At 49.0% G+C, this 15,023-nt stretch overlaps 2 protein-coding genes across 3 annotated transcripts in view; one reads left to right on the plus strand and one right to left on the minus strand.

Moving 5' to 3' along the window:
- Window positions 1-10,935, minus strand: TTI1 (TELO2 interacting protein 1). The gene is made up of 7 exons (XM_072349926.1): window positions 8,500-10,935; window positions 7,866-8,054; window positions 7,029-7,174; window positions 6,040-6,180; window positions 4,854-5,058; window positions 4,089-4,176; window positions 1-1,080 (listed from the first exon to the last, which is right to left on the minus strand). Exons 1-7 carry the CDS (start codon window positions 10,784-10,786, stop codon window positions 858-860), a joined length of 3,279 nt encoding a protein of 1,092 aa, XP_072206027.1. The 5' UTR covers window positions 10,787-10,935; the 3' UTR covers window positions 1-857.
- Window positions 10,911-15,023, plus strand: part of RPRD1B (regulation of nuclear pre-mRNA domain containing 1B) — a 20,641-nt gene continuing 16,528 nt past the window's right edge. For both annotated transcript variants that reach the window (XM_072349927.1, XM_072349928.1), the window contains exons 1-3: window positions 10,911-11,389; window positions 12,638-12,767; window positions 13,833-13,966. In XM_072349927.1, coding sequence (XP_072206028.1) covers window positions 10,966-11,389; window positions 12,638-12,767; window positions 13,833-13,966 — 688 coding nt within the window. In that variant the 5' untranslated portion in view covers window positions 10,911-10,965. The remainder of the gene's footprint in view (window positions 11,390-12,637; window positions 12,768-13,832; window positions 13,967-15,023) is intronic.

Genomic DNA, 15,023 nt, shown 5'->3' on the forward strand with positions numbered 1-15,023 from the left:
GGGGCAGCCCCAGGTATGTGCAGCAGGACCTGCAGCCTCGCACCAAATGTCATCGTCCGGCCACGTGTGCACAACCAACAGCCTGATGCTTCTCCTTGGGGTGGGCGTTAAGAGTTGGAGAGGTTTGAGGAATAGCCTGCAAGAAATGGCAGGCAATCTGGGAATAAGGGGGACTCTTAAATCACTTGCAAGTTGTAAATCAAGGCTGGCTGTTTATCTAAAGGATCTGCCGCGGCTCAACAGCGAGAATCAGGCAGCACAATTCATTTGGCCTGACTTAAATAACTGTAAGGGAAAAGCCTCCCTATTGCTAAGGGGATATCAGGATGCTGTTGTCGTCCTCAGTAATACTGGTGAGGCACTGGCTGTAAATGCATGTAACTCTTGTTCTTGGTTTCAGTTGATATCAGAAGAGGATTTCCAATGTGCTGGAAGCGCCGCCCCTCCATAAGGGTGAAGCATTAGTTTCCAGTTGGCAGCGATGTTCCAGGTGGGGACAGCACAGCGGTGAGGGCTGGGGGTGCCAGTCTGGTGCTGCAGGACATCACCCAACAGGTGAGTGCTGGGAAGTCGTGTCTGGAAAATCACTTTTTGTCCTGGAGATGTGGGAAGAGATGGGCTGCGAGCCCTGGATCTCCTCCAGCACCAGGAATGGAGGAGCTGGGACAAGGCACAAACCTCACCTTCAAACACTGCTAATAGAAAACCTTCCAGCCATGGGGAAGGAGCCTCAGTCAGTACCCAGACAGGGCTGTGGTGTCACCTCGAATGACTCCAAGTGTTGCTAATGGGATCCTCCCAGGTGAGCTCTGCATGGTGGTGCTTCTCCTCTCCTCTGCCAGCTGCTGTGTAGGTCCTCATGGAGGAGGTGCCCTCGGTGCCCCAGTGCTCTCCTGTTGCTGCAGCTCCTCCAGCAGGAGCAGGATGTTGTCAGTGAACTCATTGCGCTGCTTCCCCATCCCACGCAGCTTCACGGGCTGCAGGCTGGGGTGGGGTGGCTCGTATGGGTGCGGGCAGCACAGCTCGGACAGGAACAGCCAGGTGCTGTCAGGGTCCACACGCATTAAGTGGTGGAAAACGCTTCAGAAAGTGATGAGAAGAAAGGAGAGAAGAGTAAGGAGAAAGGTTTCTAATTTACATCCAATGGGGTCATTATAAGCATAGAACCCCTCCCCAGGGGATCTGCTGCTCCCCACAGAACTCTGCTGCCTCTCGTGCCCACCACAGCATGGGATCATCTCCCGTATCCCGGAGTGCTGTGCAGCTTAGAGAACAACTTGACTCTTACAATTCCCAACTAACTCTTTGGGTAGTATCTAAGCAACCTGTTTCCATGGCAAAGAAACCTGGGGTTAATCCAGGTTTGTTTTCTGTTGTTGTTGGTTTGGGTTTTGTTGTGGTTTTTTTTCCCCTTTTTAAGTTAAATATGATTTCATTGAATGTTGCCTCGTGCAGGTGGTTCTTAGTGGGCTCCAGCCCAGCTTGCAAACGACAGCTGTCACTAAGAATCCAATAAGCTACACAGACAAACCAAGGGGTGTCTTTAATGTCGTGTAATCAAACAGGGGATCTAAAAAGATCCCAAAATAGCTCAAATTTGTTCCAGTTGTGTTAACCAACCGGTTCTTGTGGCACTGGGCAGGGAGGCTATTCTGGTGCCTGGGCTTCTCCCAAGCTCTGAGCAAAGCCATGGAGCAAACGGGCTGGCAGAAGAACCAGCCTGTCTGGCTTTTGCAGCTGTGCTGGGTATTAAGTGGAGGCAGGTCAATGCAGGCTGCAGGAAGAGCGGGGAAATTATTTCTGTGCTTTCAGAGGGGGGGAAAAAAAACCCCATTCGTACCCAGAATGGTGACAGAAAGGTCAGATGGGGAGCTCTGCAGGCTGTAAACATTGATTAAAAAGAAGTGTAAATTTCAAAACAGTCGCTTCAAACTGAGAAGAAACGCGGCGCTATTTGTAAAGCGCTGACATGGGCTGCTGACTTATTTCTTCATCTCCTTCCTTCCCCCCCCATTTCAGGGTTTGATGTTTTGTTTTTCCTCAAGCTGAGGAGCTCGGGGTGATGCCGCTCAGTGAGGTGATCAGATGCTCAACTCCATGTTTTAATTTACACCGTTTCCCCCCCCCCCCTTAGTCTCATTCCTGACCTCTCACAACGCAGCCTCTCAGCTGCACAATGTTTGGTCACCTTCCCTGCAGGCGTGTTGGCTCACCTTCAATCACAGCAAAGCCGTCCCTACGTACCCTGCTTTTCCCAAGCTTTGGTGTTTTAGTTTCTTCAAGCGAGACGTGGGTGATGTTTATCCCCTGGAATGCCACCAGCAGCCATAGGAAAGCCCTCCTTTCCCTTTCCCTGCCTCAGACATTCTGGAGTTCTTCTTTCTTTGCCTGTTGAGTTCTGCACAAAGCTGCATTTACCAAATTCACTTACTCCCACTGCTTCATCCAATAAAACTACAGGGTCCCATAAATGGGATTAAATGTTCTCCCTGGAGCACCATAACGTTCCTGGAAGACAAAAATCTACTTTTTTTTTTTTTTGGTGATGGCAGCACGTTGGCCCCAAATTGCTGCTCAGCCCTTTGCATCACTACGGAACCTTCACTTTAAAATCAGGCTCAGACAATGAGGGGAGTTATTGCAGCTGCCTTTGGATGAGCTGACCTTCCTCCTTGGCAGGTCACAACTCATGAGTGGCGTAAGAAACCAAAGAGGTGAGCAAAAACCAGTTAGCATAAATCAGCACGGCACGTGGGTCCCAGCCATCCTTATACCCTGTATGATTTCGGTAGTGATAAAGCTGAGTTATGTGATGTGTGTTGGCACTCGGGCTGCAGCTAAGATTAGTTCTGTTCTATCTGTTTTTAGAAGCATTTAAATTGCAGAATATTTCATGTAGCAGGCTGATCATTTGCCCTTGCCTAAATGCACATCATATGGCTAATTCAGTATTCCCCCCCCCTCCCTTCCCCCCATCCCTAGTGTGTGTGTGAGAAATTACACAGCTTTTCAGCCTGCTTTGTTAATGATTTAAAAGCTTAAGTTTCCAAACAGATAAATCCTGGTGTTCTGCTTTCCATGCTGGCGTTGCTTACACAGATGAACGTTATATTGTATCGAGGATATGCAAGCCTACAGCAAAGAGCCCCTTTGCAGAACAAATGCTGCTGAAACCTGCTGCGACACCATAAAAGCCACTAAGGTAAAAATAAACTGAGTCTCACCAAGTCCGGAATACAAACAAAGGTATGGCTTCAGCTTCTGAGAGCTCTGTCTGTCTCAGCTGCTGCCCAGCCACACAAAAGCTCTCGCACACCCCTGGGAGGTCTGCACTCAGGTGAAAGGGAGCTGACAGCTTTTTCCCTTTTTAACAGCCTGCCCTCTGAAATCTGCTGTGCCCGCTGAACCTGCTCGCAGCTGCCTGCCTCTCCCATTAGGGGAGGGAAGGTGGGCCACACAAAGAGGGTGGCTCTTCCCCATCCTTCAGCAGGAACAGAGACATGTGGCGTTCTTGTTCGTTTCCTACATTCCATAACTGGACACATTTTGTCTGCTGAAATGTCTGCCCTTGTTTCCAGGTGACAACGTATGGCAGGAGTGATTTCTTATCCTGACAGCAGGAACATGTTGAGCAGGATTTCGAACAGCAACTAGCAAAGTGTGTCTGTCAACGCTTCATAGGGCTAATGCATGTTCACCTAAACTGTTTGTGCTCTTTTAACCTCTCCCAGCCTTTGCAGAGCAAGACTGGTGCCAAGACTGACAGCGACCTAAACAACACAGGTCTACCTGGCTGAGCCTGGGGTGGGGGAACAGGCCTTTTTTCCTGCCTAGCTGCGGGCTGGTGGTGGAGGAGGTAAGTCATTTCACTGGGCCCTACAGCAGAGCTGTTCTTCTGATAGGTCTGACCCACATGGATAATTCATCTTGAATAATACCTGAGAAATTCTATGAGAGACAGTGTTCTACCAGACACAGACATGCTGGGAAAAGGAATGAGAAAGGAGTAAGAGGAAAGGGGTTACAGTGTTTCTCCCTCTCCCCAAATTACTTGTACACCAGATAGATCTGCATTTAAGAGACATTACCTCTGGGCAGCTTCTTGCAACTGCATGGGTTGCTTGGCACTGAGGTACACCAGGCAAGCATCTGCCACTTTATTCAGGTCACTCTCACCTGCAGGAATGGAACAGAAAAGAAGGGTAGGAGGTAACCTACTCAGCTGCTGCCACCTAATAGAATCTGCTCTAAATTGGCAGCAATGGGCTTCTGAGCCTTTGAACTGTCTGACCCAGAGCTCTTCTGACCTCTCCTCTTGAAAATCTTGCTGTGGAGCTAGGAAAGCAATCAAGAGTATTGAGAGAGGAAAATAGCAACCAGCCAGCAAGCTTTCTCCCTCATCAAAGTCAGCTCCAGAAATTTAACCTCGAAGAATTTCAGAGAGTTTCATTCCATAGAAGAATAATGTGTTGCATGTAAAGGGTCGCCCAGAGAGATACCTCAAAACTGAACCAGTCAGCTTAGCCAGAAGTCTCATCTGGGTGCTGGTTTTCAGTTGAGAACAAAGCATGGCCCAACAGGTCTGACTGCAGCAACTCAAACATTCCACTTCGTACCCATTCTAATACACAAATAGATAGTCAGATTCTGTGCGGCACAGGGAAACACTCTCTTTAGAAATAGAACAGATTAAGGTCCAGCAGGACTTGGATGTGATGAATCTGGAGAAGATCTGGAGATCAGCCTGTGGGGCACCAGAAGAATGGGAACCAAGTACAGGCCCAGTTAGCCATGACAAAAGGAGTTACATCAGACAGAGATCTCATACAGTCCACACCTCCCCTGGTACTCACCCATGTCCAGCTTCTCACACAGAGAACCCAGTCCCTGCAACACAGCGAGCTGTAACTTGAAGGCAAGCGTGTGGTTGTACACAGGCCCAGCTCTAGCACTTGCTGCAGCTTGGCTGAGGAGGGAGCTGGTCAGCTTAGGCAGGACATCCTTGGAGAATCTCTGCCTCAAAAAGTCCCCACACTTTCGTGCCAGGGTACACAGCACCTAGTGGAGAAAGTTCAGTTACTGGAGGTTCAGTGCACCCACAGGTCTGTGAGTTGGCTGCTCAGAATTACCACACTCAGCAGCACCAGCAGTAAATCTGGATAACACATTCTGTGTTTATTATTTTTACAGTGGAAAGGAACATGACCACACCAGCCACCACCTCCCGTGCAAAGCAGAAGATAAACTTTTGACAGAGAGGCTGGGTGAGCTGCACCTTGCTGCTTGGTTTCACACTGCTAACTTTCTGGGATTGCTCTTCTCTCCTCAGCAAGGCAAAGGTAAGGGTGGTTTGTGCCTATTCAGAACTGCTGGTGGAGCCTCTGATGGAAGATGTTTTCCAAGAGTTAGTCCTGCACAGTGATCCTGCACTTGTATCAGAGCAGGCACACGGGACGTGTGGCTACTCAGAAATTCTAGTGCATGGCTTCTTGAATTTGGGGAATCAAAACCTTCCTTTTATTCACACTGAAGGATTTGAAAATGAGTCTCGTTCTGCACAGCAGAGGAAGCCCAGTGAAACTCCAGAGCTGTCAACCTCAGGCAATGCATTTTTTGTGTAACCAGTGATTCAGGAAGAGAATGCTGTCAGCTGGCATGGCCACGAAATCTTTTGAAATGTTATTATGAGGCTAAGTCTGCACTTAACCTCTCCCCTCCCCTGCCAATGTTTCAATTGCAAAACATTCCCCTCTCTTCAGCCTAAGACTTCCAAAGGGGGTTGCTGAGACTGTGCTTCCAGCAAGGGTAAGTTGCACTGTTTAGTCTCAAAACTTTATCTGTGGACATGCTGTGGTTAGGAGGGCTACAAACCTACCCAGTGCAGGGAGATGATCCTATTTTCTGAACCACATTTAAATATATATTCATAAAAATAATTCCATAAACTCAAGAGTTTTTCTCACTGGCCATAACAGCTTCTGAGCTGCTTGCCTTCTCAGTGCCAGCTTGAAGGCTGTTGGCAAAGATTCACTGCTGTACCTTGAAGGCTCTCAGTACTGCCAGAGGGTCATCGCTAATCAGCCGAGTGACAAGAGCTGGCCAGACACGATGAGCCATGGGAAGCAGATGGTTTCCGTGAGGATGCAGCACAGTTACACAGAGCTCCAGCACGTCCAGGACCTGTGCACAAGAGATGGGAAACAGACTTTCAGAACATTGCAGCACCAGGCGTTCAGGTGGATGCCCGGCATCACAGCAGGGAGTGAGGATAAAGAAAGATTCTAACACAAAGGGGTATAGTTTCACCTCAGCGTGAGCTGGGATAACTGAATACTGCACAGAACGTTGGCCTACTCTGAAATCAACAAGCAGCCCAGTGATGTAACTCATGCAGGGCTACATGGCCAGGCAGAAATAAGGACGAGATCTCTAGCTGGATCCTGCAGGCTGAGCTGTGCACTAGGACCCCACTGTTCCTGTTGCACAGCAGCAGGATCACCTCATAGGGCTGAGGCCGCTGTAGTAAGAATCTGGGTTATGCCTCACTGCTGCATTTTTCTGTCTTGCTTTGCAGTTTAAAAGGAGGACACCTTCAAAGGATTTTATAATTTAAAGAAAGGAGAAAAAAAAGGAGAAAAAAGCCAGGCTCCTCGGCTTGCTTATCACAACCCCAGCAACTTCTGAAATGTTTGTTAGTCTGTGAAGTCTACAGCCAGAAAGGGGAGGATGGGAGAAAGATGCTTTCTCCTTCTTCCACCAAACGCTGAGGTGTGATGGAGCACCAAGGAAACGTGCTTGTCACAAAGGCACCCTTAAGATCACACACAGCCTGGCTGCCACTCCTAACAGACTGCTTTCAGAAAACTCTTTCCCTTTTCTTGCTGTCACTTGAAGGGCCTGTCCTGAATAAGCATCCGGTAGCACTAATCTTGAGACAGCAGGAAGCCCCACATGCATCGTGTACACATCAAGGAGGCTATCAGCCCCTCCATGGGCACCACCTGTCCCTTAAACCACTGTTCACTCACCTTCAGCCGCACACGGAGGTTCCTGTCAGACAGCAAATGGATGCACCTCTCCATCACATCTTTGGCCAGCTGAGCATGGCTTGGCAGTGGAGTTTCTCCTGCATCAGAGTTGCTCGGCTCGGGCTTAGCAAGGAGGGGAACCTCATCTGGAGGACAAAACTATTACTGAAACCATGAAAATGACTTAGAAATTCTGGGAGATCAGAATACCCACCCAGGGCTACTCTGCAAATTCCCAAATGAGACCTTTAGCATTTCTGAGCATGTTTAGATATAGCCAATTATGTGCTTGAGCTCTGTGAGTTAAATGGCAGATTCAGACTGTGGGACTGGGGAAGTTTTGCTTTCTTTATTACACAATGCAATTGGTCTGACGTTTACAGTCTCTCTTCACCATACACTTCTTTATTTCCCATTGATTTTTATTAAAAATGAAAGGCTTGGATATTTAAAGATGAAGTACTTAAAGGTCAAGATTGCAGCATAGTCCAGTAAAGACTACAAAGTTCCCTACGTGAATGTCTGCAGGGCCTTCCAAGGCCAGGTAGGAAAGAAGCAGCAGCATTATGAGACAGGACAAAATGGCATAGGGATTCCTCAGGGAGGGTGAGGAAGCTGAAACGGGATTCTGAAATGAGGCAAGTTTGGGTACTGGACCCAACAAAACAAGAACACCAAGCAGTACCTCACATGAGCTACAGACAGCTCAGAGCAAACCTGAGATTGTCATGAGCATGTCAGTCTTACAGTACCATCCAGAGACCCTCAACTGATGAAAGGAAGCCTCAGAAATCACTATTTTTCTCTAAGCTGAAGATACTCAGCTCCAGTACTGACCTGCCTCCTCATCACCCGAGTCAGAAAGGTTGCCCTCTGCAATCTGCTTCTGCTTGACGTAGTCGAGGAAGAATCGCTCCACTTCCTGACTTGTTATCTCCTGCTGCATGTGGGACAAAGTCCTGCTCTGCCCCTCTGCAGCCTGCCTCTGCTGGTGCTCCTTGCTGCAGGATGGTCCAAACCACTGGACTGCAAGAGAGGAACTGATATATCACTAAGCATTCATAATTCTTTCCTGCAAGACAACTAGTTATCACAGTTTCCTTGAGATCAATATTTTAAGCATGGGATTGAAGCACATAACTAGGCAGAAGCTGTCGCATCACCAGGACCTCACGTGACTGTTAAAACCCTGATGGACACAGCAATACATCCCATGTGCTTCTACTGAACATTTATGGGAGGAGTAAAACTACTCTTTTTGAACCACATCCCCATAACTCTGCAGGCCAGGAAGACAAAGTGGTTATCATTATTGCCTATAAGCAAAGAAACTGGTTATTACTGCCCATAAGCAAATGTTGCAGTACCTCAGCTACTTGAAACCCCTCCCCATGGCAAGTCTAAATGTCAAAGCCCAGGACCCTTCGTCACAGCAACACTGAATTGTGCAAAGCAAACATCACTTAGGTACCTAGAGCTGCCGTTAAGGAGTGGAGGACACCGAGGAAGGTGGAAGCCTGGTTATTATAGGACTGATCTAGTGCAGACAGCACATCTTGGATAACATCTTCTACCAGTGGCAGCAAGCTGGCATCTGAGTGTCTCAGCATCGTGCTCAGGACCTGGGCAGCATGAGGCTGGTGTGCCAGCTGACGCAAGTTCAGGGAAATCCCATTCACCAGATAGTCAGAATTCTGATTAATCAAACTCTGCACAGAGTCATAACCGCAGGCCTCGCATATGTCCACCAGCGTCCCCTGTGCTGTCTCACTGATGAGCAGAGTCTTGTCACCAGCCTTTTCCAGCACTGGGTAGAGAGCTGACAGCAGAAGCAAGCGGAACTCTCTCCCCAGGACAGTCGCAAAGCAACCAACCCCCTCCAGCTGGATGCAGAGCTGCCACACGTTGCTGTTCATGGTGTGAGTTGTTATATGTCGGCCTGGGGATGGCAGAACTTTGCTGCATGCAGCTCCGGGGAGGGCAGCAAGTCCTGAACGCGGCACAGAGAGCTGCTCATGGCTGATCTCCTCTGTATCAATGCTAGTGACCAAATACCAGTTTGCCTGGTCTGTGTACTCCTCGAGAATGGATGTTATGGACCCTTTGAGATCATCCATGCTCAGTGAAACTTCCCTTTCCTGAAGGACATCCACCCCCACGCCAGCAGCTCCCGCAATCAGCTCATTGAGGACCATGGCAGCCTGCTTTCGGTACGCAGCAGACTCACTGTACAGCCCCATGAAATGATCCACGAGCAAATAGAGGTTCCCATAGTAGCCGAGAACACGACAAACTTGCTGAAGGAGCTGGAAAATTTTTTCCTCCGTGAAGAAGCGGAAGTATTTTCTCTGCCACCTGCCCTTCTGCACACCGTGCTGCATGGAGGGGTCGTACCCACCCACACAGCCCCAGCGCCTGTCCTCCACTATCTTCACATCTGTCACATCCAGCTCCAGAACCTGCATCAGTGCTTTGGACAGGCGCTGGAGGTGGGACACGGAGTTGAGAACGATGTTAATCTTGGGGCCCAGCAGCTTCAAGTAGCCAAGTAATAAGCTCAAAGTGGAAAACTTGCCCGTGTCATCCTGGGAGTTCATCAGGCGAGGAAGGGCTGTGGCAAGGGAATGGAGGTTCTCTGAGAGAACATCAGCGAGGGCCCTGTTCTGTGCTACCAGCTGCTGCTCTGCAATGCCTTGCAGCACTTCGTTACACCTGCTTTGCACTTCGCTGTTCTCATCATTAACCAGCCCCACCAAAGCCTTTAGAAGGTGGGTGAACGAGTCCACCAGTGACAGCCTGCAGTTGCTCAGCAAGTGATGGACCAGTTCCACCAGCTCCAGTCTCACCCTCCAGTGCGAGTGAATCGAGGAAAGTTCGACGATTTTATGGAGGAGGAGGGAGAGTTTTTCTGAGGTACTTTTGCTCCACTCAGGCCCCCTGTGCACTATCAGTTCTGCTATTCTACTTTGTTCTACCGACGGCTTCTCTTTCTGCTTTGGAACCCTGGCAAGCTGCTCATCAGCCATTACCAAGCCAACGATGTGATAAAAGAGTCTGATGGCAGAAACGGTGATTCTGTGCCCTTGTTTGACGTCTCCAGCAATAATCCGAGACAACACAATAGAAACACCGGGCAGAAAAGAAGCAAACAAATCCCCGTATCGCTGCTGCTCCTCCTCCTCGCGCAGACATCGGTGCTCCTGGCACTCGCACTGCAGCGTGAGGACCTGCAAGCACTCCAAAGCGGCCAGCTTAATTTGCTTGGCTCTCTCTCGCTCCGCCAGACCCAGGAGCAAAGACACGGCGAACCCGAGGAGCGGGAGGCAGGAAGGCTGATACAGAGCGGCGATGGCGTCCCGCTGAGCCGAATGCAGCAGGGCGAGCATCGCCCGCACCGCGTCCAGCTGCAGCTCCTCGGCCGGCGCCGGGGCTCCGTGCGGGGCGGGCAGGCAGGAGCAGAGCTCGGACAGCAGCTCCTGCAGCAGCCGCGGGCTCCGGACGCGGGTGTTGAGCAGCACCGCACCGAGGCACTGCAGCACGCGCTGCACCACGCGCTCCCTTCTGGGCCCGGGCACCTTCAGCGCGAAGCGCAGCGGGAACAGCACGTACTCCTGCAGCTCCTGAAGGGCCCCCGCGCCCACGGCCGCCAGCCGGGCCTCCAGCCGGGCCACGTTCTCCACCGTCTGGGCCTTGGTCAGCTGCACGCAGGCGGGTCGCAGCGCCCCGAAGGCCTCCCGCGGGGTGTCGAACACGGCCATGGCGGGACGGCCCTGCGGCTCCAACCTCGGAACGGGGCGATGCCGGCCTGCGGCCTACGTGCGGCCTACCTGCTGTCTACCTGCTGCCGGAGCGAGGCCTTCTCGTGTGGGAAGCGCCGGGCCGCAGCCCGAAGCGGCGAGCAGAGCTGTCAGAAAAGTCGCGGTTGCCGGCACTGCGCATGCGCTACTTCTTCAAAAAGGCAGCGCGCGTCCGCGGTGCCTTGGCGGGCTCTGTTGACGGGCCGCGCATGCGCCGTATGCCGCCCTCCTTCCCTACGCGGCGGTCGCTGTGCCGCTTGTCCCTTCTGGCGCCCCGTACGCGCTGCCCTTTGACCCCCCGCGGCGGGGTGAGAGGGCGGGCGGCCATCTTGTGGCACCGGGTTGCTGTCGGTGCGGCCGCGTCGCGCCCTCCCCCGGGCGGAGCAGGCCCGGCGCGGGGCCGGCCCGCCGCCATGTCCTCCTTCTCGGAGTCGGCGCTGGAAAAGAAGCTGTCGGAGCTGAGCAACTCCCAGCAGAGCGTGCAGACGCTGTCGCTGTGGCTCATCCACCACCGCAAGCACGCAGGGCCCATCGTCTCCGTCTGGCACCGGGAGCTCCGCAAAGGTGGGCGCGGGGCGGGCCCGTAGCCCTGTGCGGGGCTGCCCCTCATCCCGTTCGCCTTCACGTCCCTCCCCTCGCTGAGCTGCCTCCCGTCTGCCTGCCCGGGGCTGTGCGGCTGCGGCCTCAGGCGGTGCTTCCCCCGGCCCTGGAACTCGGGAGAAGAGCAGAACGTGGGGCTATGAAAAGAGAATAGAAGGTTTGGGTTTTGAGCCATAGAACTGTTGGGTTGGAAGGCGCCTTAAAGTTTATCTATTTCCAACCTCCTGCTGTAGACAAAGATGGCACCTGTTAAATCGTGGGTTTAGATCTGTCTGTTGCTGAGCTGTACGGAGGCAGTCAGAGTTCAGCAAAGTAAAAGCAGAGGTTTGTGAAACTGATAGTGCTGACCAGAAACGCTCTGTACTCACTGTGCTTAGAGCTGGGCTGAAGTTTGCCTTAGGAAGCACTATTGACTTTCCAGAAAGCTTTGCAATGAGTTTATGGACACCGGAGGTGCTCTGAAAGCAGTTGCTGCCACCTCTGACATCCTGCTCAGCTGCCAGCACCCACCCTTGGGGTGTGTGATGCTGGAGGAGCCTCCGCGGGACCATTAGTTGGTGCCCCTTCCGTTCAGGCTGGACTTCCAGAGGTCTGAGTGGGGCCTGCTGTGAGAACAAGAGCCCTGTTTTCTCTCTCTGCTGATGTGCTCAGGAGAACAGTGTCCCTCATGGCCTCTGCCCATGGTGAAATGGGGTCTGGTGGCGTCACAGTGGGAAAAGTTACGGGATAAGTTATTTCCAAATAGCATCATCTAGAAAAACGTCTGAGTTTCTGCAGTTTCATTCAGTTCTGAGTTATGTTGTGTATCAAATTGTTGGGGCTTTTTGTGCTGTTTTGTTTTTTCCTGAAGCTAATGAACAAAAAAATCTTACTATATTACACATGGGTTAGAGCAGCTCTTTTTAAACTTCCCAAGAATCAAATGTAGGGTTTTCCTCAGAGATGAGGTGTTAGGTGAAAAAAACCCTGAAGCTCCGGTTTGTTTTATAAGTTGGCTAGTGGAAACCAAAAGAAAACACAGAATTAAAGAGATGAAGGACTGCTTGACTTCAAAGCCTTTGATTTGCCATGGTAAAATTGAAATGTTGTTAGATTTGTTTTTAGGCTAAAAAGCTGTAAGTCACTTTGAAAATAATGCTGAGGATTTTGGGTCAAAGAATGAGAAATAAATATAATTTATTTATTTTTATTATATGTATTTTTTCCTTCCAGCAAAATCAAGTAGGAAACTTACTTTCCTATACTTAGCGAATGATGTCATCCAGAACAGTAAGAGGAAAGGTCCTGAATTTACCAGGGAGTTTGAATCTGTTCTTGTGGATGCATTTTCTCATGTTGCCAGGTATGTTGTTGCATTTTGTATTTCTTCAACTGTTCTTGTAATACTAAGTCTAATTAGTTGACTTTTTTGAAGCATTAGGAACGTTCACACCTTGTCTGTAGTAGAGGTTGGGTTCGGCCTGCTTTGCACCTAGGAACTGTTCCGTGGTGATATTTCTCTGTGGGGAAAGTTGTATAGAGTTGTGAGGCACTGATTCACATACAGACATCTGTGCTCTCTGTGCAGCTCCTGTATGCTTTATTTTAATTGTTACCAGAAGATCTTGAAGGTCTGTTCTGTGTGTAGTAAAACCGAACAGCTGCTTCTGTTTTGCTGAAGCTTCTTAATGAATGTCTTTTCTTCATTACTGGAAGTCTCTAAAACAGACCTGCTATCTTAGATTGCAGCATCCTCATCATTCTTCTGGTTTGGGTGTTGCTTCTTTTGTTTTATTGGTTGTTTTAATAGTTATCTGATCATTGGCTTCCTTGCTAGATAAAGGAAGGGTTTCATACATAAAAGGAGAGACGTGAGACAGCCGCAGTCCTAGCAAGGATAAAGTATCGCTTAGTTAAGATTTTCTCTAAACAGTGTAATAAGTCTTATTATCTCAGCTAAACAACTTTAATGTTCTTAGTGGCATATTGTTCCGGATGGTTGTCTAACTTTCAGTGTGCCAAATGAGTATGTTTAAGTGCCTAATGAGCCAAACAACCTGCTTTTTAATTGGGATGTTATTGACTGAAACAACTGTTTCAAGTTAACACTGTGAATTGTAAGCGTGTCAACTTGAAAGTGTTTTATAACTGTTCTTGGAAGTTCAGAGAGATATCGGGTTCTTTCCTTGAAAGCTGTTCTTACCCATACATTGGGGTGAGGATGTGGGATGCTTTCAGGCGATCCTTGGTTCCAGCAATAGGGAAAAATGGATCACAAATGTGTTTTACAGAGTTTGTCTTAGATGGTGAGAGAGAATCTCTCCAAATGTATGAGTGTTGCCATGGATGCAATGGAAGTAAGATGCTCTCTTAAAATACTCTGTATGTTTTTCAGCTGAACAATAATTATTTTCTCATCTTTGAGCAGAGAAGCAGATGAGGGCTGCAAAAAGCCCTTGGAAAGATTGCTTAACATCTGGCAAGAAAGAAGCGTGTATGGCAGTGAGTTCATACAACAACTGAAACTTTCTATGGAAGACTCCAACAGTCCCCAAACTAAAGGTAAATGCATGTGGTTTTTGTAGTGTATTTTACTTTAGTTATTAAATATGGAGTGACAGTGAGGAGTTAAGCTTTGTTTTGCTGTAGTTGGGTTGTTTTCAGAGTTGGTCATGGAGATTCTGCAGGGTTCTCTTGGGAGAAGTGTGATGATATAAAACTTGATGTTCTGGTTTGCAGGTATGTTGCCCTATGGATGTTAGTAAGTCTCCAGGTAATTTCTGCCTCTGCACATGCAAGCAGATTGCACCAGGGAGCAGGCAGGATGTAGGGGACTGTCATGTCCATAGGAGTTTTACGTTGTCCTGCTCTAAATGTCTGTGGGTAGTTAGCTGGGCTATTATGGTTGTTCTTATTGCATATTGATGTTTTATTACAGTTTGGCAAGGGCTTTTTAGCTAATGAAAGCTGGCATATATTTGCAGAAGCTTGTGTCTTTTTTCTTACACCAGCTGGAGTCATCTCAGGAGAAAGTAATAATTTTCTGTGATTTCTTATCATTAGAAAGATGAGAAACTTAGTGTAAACTTCCTGTATTTACTGTATTTTTGTACTGCTTTGACAGATGCTGCCTGTTCTTTGGTGTCTGTGTTTATTGGTTTACTGCAGTGAGAAGTGGGTGGCAGTGGGATGCCTGACCTGTGGAAAGTAAAGGTCATTAAAAAATGACAACTGTTCTTGTCAAGGGAATTTGTTCACTCAGCAGCTGAAGGTGCTGTCAGCATCTTTATGTAAGCCAGAGTCAGATTGCTTGACCAGTTTTGCTTGGTTCCTGTAGAGGTATGATGCTTTGATAGACAGCTTCATTATTAATAAAGTACTCTTAGGCCGTTCTTACATGGTAAAAACAAGGAAGATATGTCTTGCCCTTCTTCTGAGGTTGGTAATTGTATGGAATGAACATGAGTAAAGTATGTGAAGACATCTAAGGCTGCGGTTTGAAGGATTTTAATGCGTTGCAGGCAAAATTATTGAATGGGTGCTTTAGTAGTTTACAACAAAAGCTTTGATATGTAGCATCTGCTTTTTCCACAGTAGCTGATTTGGCTGAAGGGCTTGT

This window comes from Excalfactoria chinensis, chromosome 15 (genome assembly GCF_039878825.1).
Source record: "Excalfactoria chinensis isolate bCotChi1 chromosome 15, bCotChi1.hap2, whole genome shotgun sequence".
NCBI lineage: Eukaryota > Metazoa > Chordata > Aves > Galliformes > Phasianidae > Excalfactoria > Excalfactoria chinensis.

Excerpts from the sequence above, each read along its gene's own strand:
- TTI1 (XM_072349926.1), bottom strand. The coding sequence starts at position 10,786 with ATGGCCGTGTTCGACACCCCGCGGGAGGCCTTCGGGGCGCTGCGACCC. Across the intron at positions 4,177-4,853 it reads GTGTGAGAAGCTGGACATGG|GTGAGAGTGACCTGAATAAA; the intron begins GTGAGTACCAGG and ends CCATTCCTGCAG. Across the intron at positions 1,081-4,088 it reads TTGCAAGAAGCTGCCCAGAG|CGTTTTCCACCACTTAATGC; the intron begins GTAATGTCTCTT and ends CACTTTCTGAAG.